Genomic DNA, 17,287 nt, shown 5'->3' on the forward strand with positions numbered 1-17,287 from the left:
ACCTCTGAAATGGCAAAAGATGTGCACTGGAGGATGAGCAAATGGAAATGTAAACCATGGGAAAATGATCCAGTGCAATTTGGATCTCTGCCGCAGGCTCTAAGCTATGCTCCATGAGAGGTGTGCAAATGAAAAACATGTTTGTGTGTGAACGTGTGTGTGCATAGATGGTACAAATGCAGGAACTATAAGTTCTTACATCAGGTGCAAGAGGACAGTTTGATGACAACATGACTGGCATATGAAAGGGGATATCCTGGCAGAAACGGAGGTGATGCTGTCCAACTTATCTGGCCCTGGTGGTCATTTTGGAAAAGCTCTGCCCTGTAATCTAATCCTGAATCCCCCTTTGACAAAGATCAGTTCAGGTATCTACATAAATCAGAACATCTCAGAACCATAAAATGCCTTCAATCTCATTAATGGCACAAAACCACACAGGGTGACGCAGACTGATGATGAGCACGACTGGAAATCTCTGTTTCTAAGGACTTGCAGGAAAAGGGGATAAAAATGGAAAAGACAGAAAGAGGGTGGGGAATGAGAGAGCGACAGGGAGAAAAAAAAAAAAAAAGAACGAGACCAGGAACAGCTACAGGTAAACACTGCCATCTGCTGGCCAATGCAAGAACACCATGTGTGCTTTGAAGCTGAGGCTAATGTGTTTGAACAGCTGCACCTTTGACCACCTGTTTGCACTGATGCACACAAAGCAGATGTGACACACAAAGGACACTGCACTCAGCCAAACTTGACATAATAATAAGAAAAAACTTCCAAATTCAAAGATGTAATAGTTTATCCCTGCACAGAGACAAATTTAATTTGCTGGTTGAGGAAGAAGAATGAAAGCTGAGGACGAGGCAATCATCTTGATGCAATCACAATTATGTTAAAAGACAACCCCATCTATTCCCCACGACTCTTGGCTCTTGTAATCGAAGGCAGCAGCAGCAGCAGAGGAATAAAACGAAGCTCTCCTATAATTCATACTTATGCTGACAGGCTTTTTCTACCTCGGTTACAAGTCACAATGTCTATTTTTTAAATACTAAAAAGGCCTGTGAGAGGTACTTACTTTACTCGTTCCTGCTGTTCAGTGTTGACGACTTTGTGTGTGACGCATCAAAAAGTGTGAAGCAGCAGACTAGATTACAAGTGCCAAAGTAAAACAAGGCTCCACCAAACACTTTCTCATTTGACTGCACAAAGATAAAGGCGCTTAAAGTGATATGAATATATAAATGGCATGAAGATTAGAAAAGATTTTTGCATATTTCATTTTTCACTGCAGTCGTCAGGTAAGAGCAGTAGCTGTGTCTGCTTGTCAAAGCTTACAAATAAAGCAAAAGAAATACACGTTTCTGTTTGCCCTGCAACTTAATGTGTCTTTTTTTTTTTTTTTTTTTTTCTTACAGGGAATCTGTGACTTATTTCACAGTCTTCTAATCCAGTAGACCTGCAATAATTCATGTCTATGCAATGGCTTAAAAATGTAAGTGAGTGCTTCAGTTTGGTTTTATCACTGTTCCCTGAGGGCTTTACGCCATCTGTCCTAACACTAAGCTCATATTCTGTTTAAACATGACTGGGCTCTTCTTGAATGGGGGAGTTAAAGGTGGTCATCCTTAAAATGTTATTTACCAAAACCTGACAATATTATTAACAGTCAAATCTGTTATAGGATTATCACACCCGTTTTAGTAAAGTAATGAACTGCTAGAAGCTGATTTATATTTTGAACAAACAGTTCAAAGTGACAGACTTGCTAACGTTAATGCATTGTGGTCACAGCTGTTGACATCTATTCAAAGGTTGTTGTTTTTTTTTAACAAGTGTGTCTGCGTCCGTGTTCATAATATTCTTGCTTGCTCCTAGTGAACAACAATATCTCTTATCAAGGGAAAATATTAAATATCTAGAAGGTCAAAGACAACTTGTTTCCATGTCAGAAGCTTGTTCTTCTATTCTTTTCTTATCTTGATAGATTTTTCTATGAGATTGTATTTGTACAATGATGTGGTGATTCTCATTTCCTTTTCATTTAGAGCCATGGACAATATATATATTTTTTTTTTTAAGAAATGGTTGCTGCTAAAATGAAACAATTCTGCAGAGAGCAGAAGGGAAGATCTGTAGAGATAACAGGATGAGTCAGGAACAAAGTTCCTGTTTTTTTTCAATACACTGAACAGAATCAACAAGCCGTTACACATGAGGGCAAACTAGTTTAACAAGATGTTATATGTTTTGTTACACATTTCTCTGACAATATGTTATATTTCGTCTTTCTGCTCCATTCTGAAGTCTAAATGCATGTTGTGCAGATTATGGAGACACTTTCTAAAATGTGTTTATGTGACGAAATTACTTTTTTACTCATAAAATTAATATATATAAAACAATTCAGTTCTAAAATTCTCAAAAATAATTTAAAAAAAGAGTAATGGGAGAAAGGATAGTCGTCTAAAAACTTCAATCATACTTGTCTTTAATCAGATCAAATATAAAGTGAATCTATAAATGATAACTTTAAAAATAAGACATTTTAACATAAAAGTCATAAGAAAAAAAATAAACCATAGATATCTGCTGATAACCGATTTAAAAACGTAGCTTTTTCCATATTTGCAAGGTTTCAAATGGAATGATTCTCCATCTGTTCAAAGCATTCATCCTCAAAAGAAGGGCTGTGATATATCAGATAAGAAGCTCTTAAAGGTAAAAGGTGGACTGAGGTTAATGTCAGCCTCTCTGTTATATGTCAAATGATGCTAAACCTGAGCTGAAGCTGACCTCCATTTTTGTTCTTAATAGATCCAGCCCCTCAGACTTCTATGTGGACTTACTCAAAACTCATTTTCGGTGTTGTAGAAGAGAAGGTGGAAGAGGTCACGTCGTTCTTTTCCTGTTGTACTCATAAACTGCTTTGTGAACCTGACTGTGATCATAGCGTTTTAATTTTTTATCTAACCTTTAATGTCAGAAACTGCATTGTGAAAGGACCTGCAGAGAGAAGTGGTTTAACATGATTTCCTATCCAATCACACACCAGGAAGCAGTAAAATGTAAAAGGCAACAATCTGAGTTCAAAGGATTTCTGCATAAAAAGCAAAAGATATTGTGTTCTGCGTGCTCTCCTGGTTTCCCCAACTAATTTAATAAAACAGCACTACTTATTGACAACGTGACAAACATAACTCCTTAATACGGGCTTGACAGCAGTCAGTGTGTCCTTTAATTAAACGTTTGAGTTCCTCGTTGATTGAAATGTTCCATAATATCTGGATTTAGAAGGCTGTAATAAACAGTAATAACAGGGTGCTGACTAAATAAGCCACACTTAAAGTCTTAGCAAAATTGTGAGCAGTTGAGCAGAGAGCACAGCTTGTCCAGGTCCCTTCACACATGCACATGCATGAATAAAACATTCAAAGCTACAAGCTTGTTCAAAACCCCCACAAGGCTGAAAAACAGCATAAGTATTAAAAGCTAATTGTCTATGTGTTTGACACAACCTGCATACACAAATCACGGCTTTGCAAATGAGTGGGAGAATTTGTCAAATGTGAAGATGCTCTGGTCAAACAAGGCCAAAATGTCACATTTTGGCTTCACATAGCACTGCATGTAATCTTGAAGATACTATCCCCACCATGTGGCACCATGCTGCCACATGGTGGTGGCAGCATCATGCTGTGAGAATTAAATCTTTTGGAAGTACTGGGAAACTGGTCAGAGTTTATTTAAAGATGGGTGAAGCTAAATATCGGGAAATCAAAGACAACATGTTTGAGGCTGCAAAATAATTGAGACTAGTTGATTAGCAAAGCCTAGCTGAAATGCACATCTCAATTTAGTGAACAATCCGTGACAAGCTTTTTTTTTTTTTTTTAATTTACTCCTGCGGAGTACAGGAATAAACTACTCAAAAAGAGTGTGTTACAATCACTTAACACATTAATACATTTAGCAGAGTCTTGACTACAACTTTTTCAAAACTTGCTTAAAAACTTCCAAACAGCTCAAACATTGAAACATGTTTATGTGTTTCACAGACACTCAGATCCATATATATATAATATTATCAGGACAACGAGTTGTGACAGTCTGACAATAACTCGCAGACGACAGAGATCATCACCTTAAAATAAGTGTTGCCGTATGTAATAGAGCAGGATTCACAGCGGGTAAATTACCGACTGCAGATAGACGAAACCTGCTTGTATATGTGTATGCATCTAGTTACTAAACAAAGGTGAAAATGATGAAATAGAATTTGAGCAAATGCAAAGTCACGCACACAGACTAAATGAGGCCATGCAGGCCATGCCTCATAGCTCACTAAATCAGTGCATTAGTATTCTGAGATCTGACAATTGTCTGTTTCTGTGGTGCTGGGAATTAAATATGCATCAGCTTCAAGCAAGTGCAGAAGGCTCAGCAAAGGGCAATTTCTTTCATTTAACTACTGCCTGTCCATCAGACAAATAGAATAGAATTAAATTCTGAGTTTTTGCTTTTCTAAAAACACAAAAGTTTTTTTTTTTTTTGTTGAACAGAGTTGATGTGAAAATTTCAGACTAAAGTCTTGTATAAAAATATCCGGATAGCGTTAAAGTAAATGTGGCAGTTCTCAACACGGTTTCTAATTCCTCTGGCCTATAAATGACTTTGGACATGCATTTAATTTGTTTACTTCAAGGTTTTTGCCCTCCTTACCTAACATTTCCCCTGCTCAGCAGCAGCAGCAGCAGCAGCAGCAGCAGCAGCAGCAGCTTGAAGTCCCAATCTTGGGTTTTGTATTTCCAATCCAGTACCACAAGATGTCACTCACTTTAAACAAGCAACACTAGTTTTAAAGAAAATATTATCTTTACATTTAAGTTTTTAAATTAAGGATTTGCATCTGTGAGAATGTGACTGAATAAACTTTTCTTAGAGGTAGTGATAGAAGCAGAAGACTTTGACCGTATATGTGACTATTTTCATAAACAACATGCACAAAAAACTAAAAAGACTGCACTTTTATAATTTCTACAAATCCTACTGGGACTTTTTTTTGAGTGAAAAAGAATGGAAAATCTGCATCAATGCATCAAATCCTACTAAAAATAAGATAGTAAGCGAGAAAGATGTGAAACTGTAGAACAGCAGAAATAATGAAGTGCTAAGACCACAATGTAATCTGACAAAAGAAAACAATGGCTGCTTTCATCTACCCCAGTGAAACTGAAGCTCAAAGATTTATCATAACTTTAGACTCCAACAGCACAAAACAATCAAACTGAAACTCTAAAGTGTGTTTTAGTAGAAACCTTTTTAGATGAGAATTAGACTAAATGTTTTGACCTAATGATTAGTTACAAATAAAAACTTTTCTTGGAAATTATTTGCCACCTTTCCTTTATTTTTAACCTTAGTTCTTCTATGCTAAACGTTCAGGTATTGCAATGGTGCCATCCCGGATGAAACATTATGTATCAATCATGCAATACATTTCTGTAATCTACTTGTACTCAGTTGTAAGGTTACTTAGAGTTAACTGAGCTTGACCAGTGGTCGTGATCTGTCATACTGTGTAAGAATCACTGAGCCAAACTTGGGGTTAGAACCAAAATAAATGGGAAGGGAAAGAAATGTAAAGTTTAAAAAAAAAAAAAAAAAGCACAATTAGATTTAATTTGAAGTGAGATTTTATTATTTTTATGACCATTTCTAGCCATATTTTTGTAATTTTATGCTAAAACAAAACTGAAAAACTTATACAATGATTTATATATGGAATTATGAAATAGTTTGGAGGTAGACAATTGAAATAAGAGGAGATAAAAAAGGCAAGTTGTAGATATGAAATGAAGGTACAAATGTCAAAAGAATGAAATGGCATTATTTCTATTAAGTGGGTGGTATTAACACATTTATGTAGCTAATCAAAAATGAACAGAAAAAAACCCAAAATCCTCCTACATGATAAAATATGCCACTTATTTGCTTTTACAGTGCTGCCTAATCATGAAATCTGTAATGTCTCTAAGGGTCAAACCTTTGTGCAACTAACAGTTTATGACATAAACTACACCGAACTTGCAAGGAATTGTTTAGAAACTAAATAGGCAACGGGAACAAGATAGTTTTTCAGTTTTTTTAAGTTGGAGTCACACTACACAATTATTTGCCTGATTTTACCCCCAATTTCCTGTGGGAAAAAAAAAAAAAAACTACATCAGTCTGCACTAGTTGGGGGCAGTCAGAAGGGAGAGTCGGCCCAGTAATCTGTTGGAGTGAGATGGGGGAACATCAATTGTGATCTGTTGTTTTTGTTCCTCTCTTTTTTTAAGAAACATTTTTATGTTATTGTATCTTCAACATTATGAGCATAAAATAACTAGTAAGATTTTCAAAGGTAAAATTGTTCTCATTTTCAGCAATTCGTAAAATAAAGTGGTTTATTTGAGGGTTTAGGTTCAATACTTGACGTATGAGAATCATGAATACCACACGTTTGACACGTCAGGTTAGTTTGATAAGTCCTGCAGTCTTTGGTCCTGCCACAGGCAAAGTTGGTACGAGTGAGATCCTAAGTCTTTCAGTCAAGAAACATAAAAACTACTTAAAACCAGTATGTCAGTGTGAAATAGTCATTTCAAAATCTGTGAAGACTGTGAAGCAATGTGCTGTGTCCATAGCTTTAGGCCCACAGCTTTGCTGTCTGAAACTATAGCGTGAAAGAAACTGGTAAAAAAAAATACCATTAGAGAGTATAACTTATCAAGAATTCAATAAGCCTCATGTTTCATGGTTAAAGACTGCTGAGGGAAATATCAGCCCTTTTGCAGCGCATTAAAAGAAAATTCTCCTCAGTGAGTTTTAGTTTTTACTACATAATGTCATAAACAGCATCTAAAACACACTGTTTAAAAAAAAAAAAAAAAAAAAAAAAAAAATATCTCTGGTCAACTTTAAGACCACAAAGTTGACAGTAAAACATATTGAGCTATTTTTTTTCTTTACAAACTGTTTCACCACGTGACTAGAATTTAATTTGCTATAATGTCTTGCAATAGTATTGAAGCAATTTGAACATTTTCATATTTTGTCACATTAGAGACTCATTATACCAAAATGCACCACAGAGGGCCACAGGCAATCATCTCTGCCTGTAGCGTTTACAATGTATAACTCTGAGTGACTAAAATCAAAGTTTTCTCTGGACTCAATAGATTAACATATTTCCATGTTTTATTTATCATAGTCATTTTTTTTTTGTAAATACATTTTATATTGTCTGTGGCTATATTTGTATTTAATAATATTTAACGCCTTGGATGGAGCAGCTTCTCAACTAGCTTGTAAATAGGAAAAGCATATTCTATTCTATACGTTAGTGAATTTATTGGGATTTTATGTATTAAGCTAAGATAAAGTACTCACGTTAAAGAGCATCTAAGAAGAGCAAGAAGAAAGTCATTGTAAAAAATAAAATAAAAGAGAAGTAGAAATCATGTAGTGGATCTGGCAAACATGGGAAACGATGCTCTGGTAAGATGAGACTAAAATTGTTCAATTTATTCTCCATTTTTCAACAGTCTTCAGACTGGGGCAGAGGGTTCCTTTTCAGGTAAGAGCTTCATAGAAAGACTATCATTGAAAATGTGCAGTACTTGTTTGAAAATCTGTTACATAAGTCTGATAAATCTCTTTCTAAAAAAAGACTTCTCCTTATTATCAGTTAAATCAGAAGATGACCAAACTGCCTATTTATACATAAGAAACATGGCACATGAATGTTTTTGAGGGGAAAGGGATTGGAGGGGCCTGCAAGCTAAAACTTGACAGCATCTAAATCTTTTTTTGTTCATGTCCTAACTTTTTTCTACTTCAAGGTATATATGTATATCAAGACAGAATAAGCCTAAATGAATCTAAACAAACAACAAAAATACAAAATCTGCTTAGATTAGATTGAGAGGCTGTACCCCCAGCCACGCTCACTGTCCTTAAGCAACCACCAGAGGGCAGCAGAGAATTATGTTTGAAAAGGCTCAGTTAAGCACAAAATTTGACTTATTAAAAAAATACTAAAGCAGGGCAAATATAATCATTCACTTAAAAACTGGTTATATGTGGTAAGAAATTTAATACACTGACAATTTCCGATTACATCATTTATTTCTAGTAGAGGATGTCATGCAGAATTGAAGATGAGAGTGATGCTGATGCTGATTCTTCCATAGTTAGTTTCAAACCCACTGAAGATTTTTCAGTTGCGTAAAAATTATGGTCAACTTAGCAAAGGCCAAATCCACCTGAACCAACTGCAGTATTTTCAATCAAAAACAGAGAAAACGGAGTGACTTACATCAAACTCATTGAGGGCAGCAGCCAGTTCTCCGATGCCAGCGTGGCCGTGCTTCTCGTCGGTTGGTGAAGTGGCCTGGGCTGCACTGGAGATGCCTCCGATGGCCTCCTGGACCTGCTTAAACACGTAGTCTCGGTTGGCACGTGTGGCAGCCACGTCTGGGTGGCGCAGGAAGGCCTGAGAGGCCGTGTACAGCATGGTGGCGTTTTTCTTAAGAGCGCCACGAGCAGCTGCCATCTCATCCCGACACTGAGGGTCCTTCAGCTCCTTAGGAGGAGACAAAAGTTCTCAGGTGAGCACTACCCAAATAGAGTATTCATATTTTGTACAAAAATATATATGCAAAAAAACAAACAGACAATGTTGTAAGAAAAGAAAAGCTGAAAACTCTTTTGATAGGTTGGAAAAGAATGTCGGCAATGCTAAGTGTCAAGAATTCACAGGAGAGAAAACATGAATGCAATGGTTCCAATCTTTTCTAAGAAGGAAACAAATCCCCGTCCCATTTGATGAACTGGTTTTATTCCAAACACATAAAGCTGAAGCAGTGTCAGCAGATTGGCAGCTGTGAAGCTGGAATGGATCCAATTTGGGGCTTGGCTCTGGATAAAGTTGGCAGCATGGTGGCTGACCTTTGTGAGAAAAAAAAGGTCTAAATACTTCTAGCCAGACTAGTCACCTAGTTTTTGAAAAACTTTGAATAAGTTATTTTCAAACTCAACAGGTTCATTTTCACTTCGAATAGACTATCTGAATCTTATAATGACACTGTACAAATGTTTCTTCACCTTCCACCATGATTCTGTCAGAATCCTTGACTAGATCCATTAAAATGCTTTTATTCAGAAGCAGAAAATTAAGCCAGTACACCATATTTTATCCAACTACATAAGCAATTTCTGAAAAGTATTAAACAAAAGCCTTGACAACATAGAAAAGTTGGAAAAGAATACTTATTGGATTGTCTTCATTCTTAGCTTATTTTCCTGATTTTTTTAAAGACAGCATGACAGTTACCTGCTGTCTCCGAGCAGCCACATAGTTAAGTTTCACCATCTCTTTTCCAAACTCTTTGAAGCGGTTTGCCAGGTCCTGCTCATTGGTAGCATTCTTTACTCCCTCCAGAGCCTCTTCAACCTGTCAAATGCACAAGCAAACACTCACACTCAACATTTTTCAAAGTCCCAGAAGTCAAAACCTGAATACATACTTTACTTTACAGGGCAATTTTTCTTCCAAGATTGAAACATCCCTGACCCACGTCAGCTTGAACTTCACTAGTTCTCTGAACAGCGGCGTGTCACATAGACGAATAGCAGATTCTGAAAGTCGCAGAGAGGCTTCCGCAGAGTGGAAAATTCATCTGGCACATATCAATTGTGTCGAGATCTGAGAAACTTGAATGGCAGGTCAACACCTCTAACTTGCTGCTGTTCCCTACAAATGAGCTATTCATCTATTGCCTTTGCACGATTATCTCTTGACTTACATTAACTCTGTGAACCCAAAGAAGGAAGCAGAAAGAAAGAACAATTAGAGCTCATTTGTGCAAATGATAAACTGGATGACTGAAGACGTCTGCAGGGATGAGCGCTTTACATCACGAACATATTGGCATTTTAAATATTATACATTTATTTCTCCCATCAAGCCCTGAGCTAGTGTCATAATAAATGACCAAGTAACCTAAGTTTTTTTTAACTGATTACAGTGAGAGTAGTTCATTACACCAGGGCATTTATGGTGATGTCTCTTTTCAAGATTCTCCTTCATGTCTCATTTATATGCTAATATGTGTGACTTGGTGATAAAAGCCAATATATGTATATATTACGCGCGTGTGTGTGTGTTTGTGTGTCTGTGCCTCTTTCAGCAAAGAAACTCATCATCTCATAAAACATGCATATGATGCTAAAACCACACCTCAGCAAAGGATCTCTGTTTTTTTATTCACTTGGGATGCAATTCTAATTGCATTTTTAAAAGGGTGCCATTATGCATTTTCCAGGCATATAATCCCACTTTATAGCACAAATCAAGTAACAGTGTTGCCTTCATTTGATATAAAAAATGCTGTATATATTAGGCATACCTTAAAAGAAATGTAATGCAATTTGACGCCTTGGATATTGGTCATGGTCTCTTTAAGTAGCTCCAACTCTTTCTGACACTCCGCCTTTATTACGTCTTCACAGCAATGCTTCTCATTATGTCATTTACAACCATTCCTAAAAGTGCTGGACTTAGAAGAAGTTTGCATTATAACCTCAGCAGTTCCATCATTTGGTTGCTAATTGCTGCTGCCTCTAGTCTGGTGGAGCCAAAAGGGGGTAGGGTGGGCAGAGGGGTGCTCTTGAGGTGGAAACTCAGCTGGACACTGTAGCTCCAAAGAGAAGCTTTAAGACATTGCTTTGTGGTGTTCAGACTCCCTCAAACAGCTGCTCCAGGAGATTCAAGGATTCTTCAAACATGCATGAAAGGTTCAATGCAACACTCCAGGTATGTTATCGACGGTCTGACATGATATAAAAGATTTTACATAATATGCTTAAATACAGCATAACCAACATAATTATTCCTCTAACCACAGAGCTGGTCGATGGAGCTCCATTTAAGATGTATTTACATCACACAGCACTAGTTGCACTTACAATCTTAAGGTGGGCCAGCAGCCTCATGACATCAGCCATGTCAGCAAGGATGAGCAGGCGGGTGACAGCAGACAGCAAGGCGCGAGCAGCCCTCACCATGGTGCCGCGTTTCACAGAAGAGCAAGGGTCGTCAGCAAACTCAGATGAGGCTATGCGCATCGTTTCTCCTGCACAAATGGATTGAGTAAAAAGTGAGGTAAGCAGAGGAGAAAGCGCCATTTATTTGTGTCAGCATGTGTTTGCCCACTAAAATCACCTTAATATTTCTATTATTTAAAGTCAGTTGGATTTACAGGGTCTCAGTAAACCATACGGGTACGAGTGTAAGTATGGCACATAACAGAAGTGGTTCACAATAAAAAGATTTTCATACCCAACTCATACACATTACTTACTCTAAACCTTAGGAGCTAATAAATCTCTATAAAATATAATGTGTGGGGAAGGAAGGACAGACAGTAATATTAATCATACAAGATTAATGGTGTTAGCTTTATTAATTTTCCATTTGTAATTGATAGTTGTTGACTCAAGAAAGAAACTTCTACTTTATCTTTTAGATTATCTAAAACGTGTTATATCTTTGTCGTTTATCTCGTTAGTTTATCTGCAAGTCCTACAAAGTTAGAGTTCTCCCATAAAAAGATGCCATTTTACATCAGAAATCCAAATCAAGTCAACAGACGAGCAGCACAGTGTCAAACAAAATAGCAGCAGATGAGAAAAGTTACAGATGTGCAGAGAAGAATCCTCAGAGTCATGGGAATAGTTGTAATTAAAGGTGAAACTGTGAAGATGGAATGCATGTTATTATTTTAATAAGTCGTGGGTTTCATTTCAACAGCTGAACAGAAGCCAAATTCACTCAGTGCTGATGTGACTGCAGTGATTCAAGTTATCGATGTGCTGAAGTTATTTATGTAACGTTGGCGGGGCAGATCAGGAAAACAACTCTTGACCCAAAGTCAAATAATAAAAGCACTACAGTATGTTAACAACAAGTCATGTTTCCAAGGATATATTTTTACAAAAAGATTTCCAAAAGTGGAAAACAAAAAACACCTTCATATGAGTTAAAATAGATACTTGACATTCCCAATCAGCTGCTGTACAAAGTGTAGAGGTGACTCTATTATGATCTGTGTCATCTCCAATTTCCAATAAAACCATTTAGTTCTGAATGGTTTTATCATAAATGCGTATTTGACAAGATTACTTTGTAATCTGTCTATATCTGCACTTAATCAATCCCACTAGGGCGCATCACAGTATATGAAAATCTTTTATTTACTTGAGATTAATTGAATACAGTCAGGAGATCAATGATAATGGATCTCCAGCAGAGTGACACAGTTCAGTGAGATGGGAGAGAACAAGTCAATTATGTTATCGGAGGTCAGCACAATGAGACTTGACAATTGAATAACATCTTGTTTAGTGGGTTTCGGTGACTTCTGTGTAGCAAGAAGACATTACTGACTGACTAATAAATGGTTGTAATGAAGATGTTTAAAATCATTCTCTTCTCTGTTGTTAAAGCTTTTTGCTTGTTTTGTTAAATACAACAAGGATCAAGATAAAACACTATAAATCTATACTTCCCAAGTTAAAGTAATGAATTGTGGAGCTTGTTCTTTCACTCTCATGGGCTGGTGCCAGTGCAACAAAAGAAAACAAAAGGACAACCATAAATACAGAGTACATAGTACTGAGTGTGCTGGTATGGATGTGTGTGCTTTACATTTCTTATTTGGGATGTTTAGCAACCCTTTTCAGTATCTGTGAAAGTAGAAAGTTCCAGCAAAGCTCTCGTCTTCCTGCTGATGTCTGGCTCACACAGGTCTGTGCGATACAAAATGATTGTTTGTTTCTTGACAAAATCATGAGTCTATGGTTCTACTGTGCATCATAACAGTTTTAGTTAAGTTGAGAAAATTTACACAGATTTTTGCATAATAACTTGTATTTGGCTTTCAAGGGAATTGGTGTTAGCATGCTAGCAGACGGGCTAATAGTTTCTCATAGATTTACATATAAGTTAGTATTAATTGTTAACATTATGCTTATGTTAACTGTGCAGTACCATGGTGTGGTCTATTTGTGTGTGTTTTTGTCGTTTTGCACAGAATTATTGAGCTCACATACAAAGCTACAATTGTTAAGAGCACACAGCAATACACTACAGTGTTTATTTCAGTTTCACAACATTTCTATGGATTAAAGCATTGGACGTAAATCCGTAGACTGTTCAGTGTCTGTCTAGTAAGATACACATGCAGTCAATTTCACCTTTTGTGAAGACAGAACACCGAGAATGAAAATCTACTTCTAACTCAAGAGACAAGGCGAGATACAACATTGGGCTTGTGAAAATGAGATTAAACAATTCATTTGGTAAAAGTAAACATTAATTTTACTTCTTACATGATTAAGTTTACTTAACCCTGTTCTTAATTATTGTATTGCCTCCTTTAATATCAGAGTTACCCTAAAAACCAGTAGCAGCCCTTTAGCTAGCAATGGGAAGCTCTGAACAAATGCTAACTTTAGCATCATTGGCAGCTGGGAGTCAATGACATACTACACATACCTTTTCACAAGACACTTTAATTATTTTACTGTTTTAATATGGCATGACCTTAACTATGATTAGTTTAAAATCAATAATCCAAACAGAAACAATCAGCGGGTTCAAACTCAGAACTTGTGATGAAACGGTGCTGACTGTAGCACCACTATGCCAAGCACTCACACAAATAATGATGTCAATTCTAAAGGCTCAGTCAGTCGTCAACAGAGAAACATCTCTCTGAGTACAGACAAAAGCTGAGTACAAAAAATATCTGCTGTATAGTGTATACCTGAAGAGCATGCTGACATCAGTCTGCCCTTTAGCACTATCTAACTAGATTTTACTAGATTCTTCTGGGTGCCGTCTCTGACCCAAAATGTGTAATTTAATTTCAACATGATGACAAATTTGGTAAGACATAAGTTATGAGCCTCTGTCAGATTTAAAGTCTGTTCCATTTCAGTATGGATTCAACTGTGCATGTGCTCCCATTTGGAGGACAGGCTCTCTTGCAAACACCTCATAAGTCCTGTTTGTCACAGCACACAAGTCAACAGTGAACTGCAGTAGCAGCCAAGTACTGCTGAAAATTCAATATAATAAAAGAAGCTATATTTGAAAATGCTTTTACTTAAAAGGGAATTAACTGTCATTTTGAGAAGATGTGATTTGTTAAGACTAGCTGATCTGCTCTCGACTCAAAAAAAAAGAGCCAAGAAAAAGTGTTGAGCATACTTTCTATGTGCTCTCTACAGCACACACCCATTTTCTCACATGGTTAAAAATATAACTGATAATGCTGGGATCAAAAAAGAAGAAAGTGACAACACACATAGATAGGACTGGACAGAATTTAGCAACAGATACTTTATATGTTCAAACTAACAAGGAGAAAATTTGGAAACAGCAGAAGTAAACATGTGAACTTCCAAATTCTTCTTCAAGATTAGCATTACAGGACAAATGGTGGAAGACCTACTGAACATGCACAGTTGCTGCTAAAGTGAGATGTTGCTTATATGCAAAATGTTAGTATTAATAAGCTCTTTTCCAAATGAAAAACAAAAGGCAGGGAGGGAATATGTTTTAAGCAGAAGCTTTAAACATTCATGATAGATTCACTACATGGTCTTGATTCACTACATTCATAAGGTTGGATGCATCAAGTAAAGCAAAAACACTAATGGGTACCAATCGGTTTGCCCTTGCCAATTCAACTCCCTAAATCCTTCTAAATTTGTGAGGTAATTTGACGTTTGTTGACACTCAAGGATCTTTCCCAAACAGCATTTTATGTCAATTACTCACCGGATCCAGCAAATTAATGTCAGTGGGAACATCATTACTGAACGGCGAGTCACAAGTGCTTCTCATTTTAGTCATAAACTCTGAGCCAGTATAATCTGTTAATTTCTATGAATAAATAGCTTCTTCAGTATTCTTTTCTCATGTATAAGCTCTTGTCTTCATGTCCAGAGAAGATTTTTTTATTTAATCAGTTATTTCCTTAAAAAAAAACAAAAAAAAACGAGTCAAAACCTTTTAAAGCACCTTTTAATGATGCTTTAAAAGGTTTGGGATTCAGATGTTCTTAAAGAGCAAAAATAATATTGCTTAGAGGAATTAAATGAGTTCCTATATGCCTAAAGGCAAAATGTGATTGTATCCTCTTAGAACTGGGACTGGCCATATCCATCTAAATATCAACACAATTGATACCAAGGTGAATGTTGGTATCTTACTGATACTGAGATGATGAGCTTAATAGTTTTGTTTGCAGTTTCTCTCCCATTTGTCCAGTAAATTACTTGAATTTGTTATCAGAGTTCATGTATTTGCATACGCAGGAATTAATTTTCAAATATCAAGAACATATATTTTCAGTATGAGACCAGGATTTTATACTTTTATAATGTTTTTAAATATTAATACGGAATATGAAAACACTTTTGTGTTAACTAATGGAGGGAAAATTATATTCCTACTTGGATTACATGCAGATTATAGTTGGTTAAAAAAAAACTATTGTGTGTAGTAGAAGGCAGAAAGGGAATCGTTTTATTTCTCTTTTTGTTCCATTGTGTTATATTGTAGTTGCTTAATATAAAAAAAAAAACGTATTTTGCTAATATATTTACCCTGTATTTCATCATAATTATATTCAACGAACTGACGTCAAATCACCAAGTTATTCAATGATAATGGCATTTTAAGAAAAAAATATCCTTATAGGAATTGGGTAAGTAACTACTTACCCTGTAGTTACTCAGTATCAAATCGATACCAAAATTCCCAGGATCGCACCCCTCTACTTACAGCACAGTTTATATGTCCAGTGTTAGGCAGCAAAAACATCAACACACCTTGTTTGCGAACATCCTCCACAGCAGCAATGAGCTCTTCCTTGAGATCCTGGCTGTCTTTGGCAATCTGCTCACCCTTTTCAAGAAAGTTCTGGGTGGCCTGCTCCACAGATACTGCCAGAACATGAGCCTTCTTAGAGCGTCCCTTCTTCTTACTGGACGGTCCCTTGTTGCTGGTGTTCACCAGAGTCGTCACCTGGGAAACATGAGAAGGCATCACTGTTACTTGAGGAAGAAACAGCAAAACATTGATAAAAATGTTTGTGACCTTTTTTTCTCTTTAATAAGAGTATTGTACTGATTTTGGTGATTAAATTTTAATTAATGCCATTGATCACGATGTTTACATTCCTTCATATAGAATAAAGCTAATAAAAAAAGACTACATAACAGAATCACATTATTTGTTCACAAGTAATTACTTTACTAGAGATTTTAAAAATTTCATAATATGCATTCAAGTGTAATATTGTTCAGTGTTACATATTTCTAAAATGCCCTGTATTGGTTTGTAAATTAGGAGACAAAGTATTTTTGATGTCATCTAAATATTATGAATATAACCAAGTTTAACTTTGACCTGGGTAAAACAGCTCAACATCCCATATTAGGATTTTTTTTTTTTTTTTGACAAAAGTAAGTTTATAATTTTAACTATTTATTAGAAAAAGAAAAAACAAAAAAACAAGAAATTTGCTGGTGACCAGAATTGGTCAGTTAAAAACCAAAAGGTGTTTTTTACAATCTGTGCTGTCAGTAATAACTTAGTATAAGAACTGAGGCCTCAATGTGTCTCAATGACGTGATTTAATCACTTATTAAAATATGAGTAAAGTAAGAATCTAAACTCTGAAAAGACTAAGAGCAATGTTATGTCCTGTCAAGCTTGCACCACTTCAGGGCTTCTAGCCTGAAATATAGACTTTAATGATGCATGTTCTCAGTCCTGACTAATCTAAGAATAGTGGTGCTGATATGAGACCAAGATAACCTTTTAGGCGTCAGTGTTCTTGTTCAAACAGTCAATTATGATTTTGAAGATCTCCCTTGGCAAATGTATTCATATCATGAGTCTTTTTTTTTTATATTACCTTCCCTTCATGACATTGCCGCCTTATTATTTCAAAGCAAATTATAAAGCAGCAGCTCAGTTACACTTAAGGCGCAATTTGACTGTAGGTTCCTCAATTGCTTTTTCCACAACCTAAAGTCCTGGAACTTCTTTATTCACCTCCAAAATTTATCTGCACTGCTGGAGTGTTGTTGCAATCTAAAATACAACTCCCACCTTCGCAACAGCAGAATCTGTATTAGGATTAAAATCTGTGAAATCAGCATA

The 17,287-nt window shown here is 36.2% G+C and overlaps 1 protein-coding gene across 2 annotated transcripts in view; it reads right to left on the reverse strand.

Annotated features, from left to right (window-relative positions):
* Window positions 1-17,287, reverse strand: part of ctnna2 (catenin (cadherin-associated protein), alpha 2) — a 304,010-nt gene that overhangs the window by 258,688 nt on the left and 28,035 nt on the right. For both annotated transcript variants that reach the window (XM_088004302.1, XM_088004304.1), the window contains exons 3-6: window positions 15,949-16,144; window positions 11,014-11,180; window positions 9,380-9,499; window positions 8,363-8,629 (exon numbers count right to left, since the gene is read on the reverse strand). In XM_088004302.1, coding sequence (XP_087860428.1) covers window positions 8,363-8,629; window positions 9,380-9,499; window positions 11,014-11,180; window positions 15,949-16,144 — 750 coding nt within the window. The remainder of the gene's footprint in view (window positions 1-8,362; window positions 8,630-9,379; window positions 9,500-11,013; window positions 11,181-15,948; window positions 16,145-17,287) is intronic.

This window comes from Poecilia mexicana, unplaced genomic scaffold (genome assembly GCF_051168715.1).
Source record: "Poecilia mexicana isolate PSO_F unplaced genomic scaffold, ASM5116871v1 scaffold_1, whole genome shotgun sequence".
Lineage (NCBI taxonomy): Eukaryota > Metazoa > Chordata > Actinopteri > Cyprinodontiformes > Poeciliidae > Poecilia > Poecilia mexicana.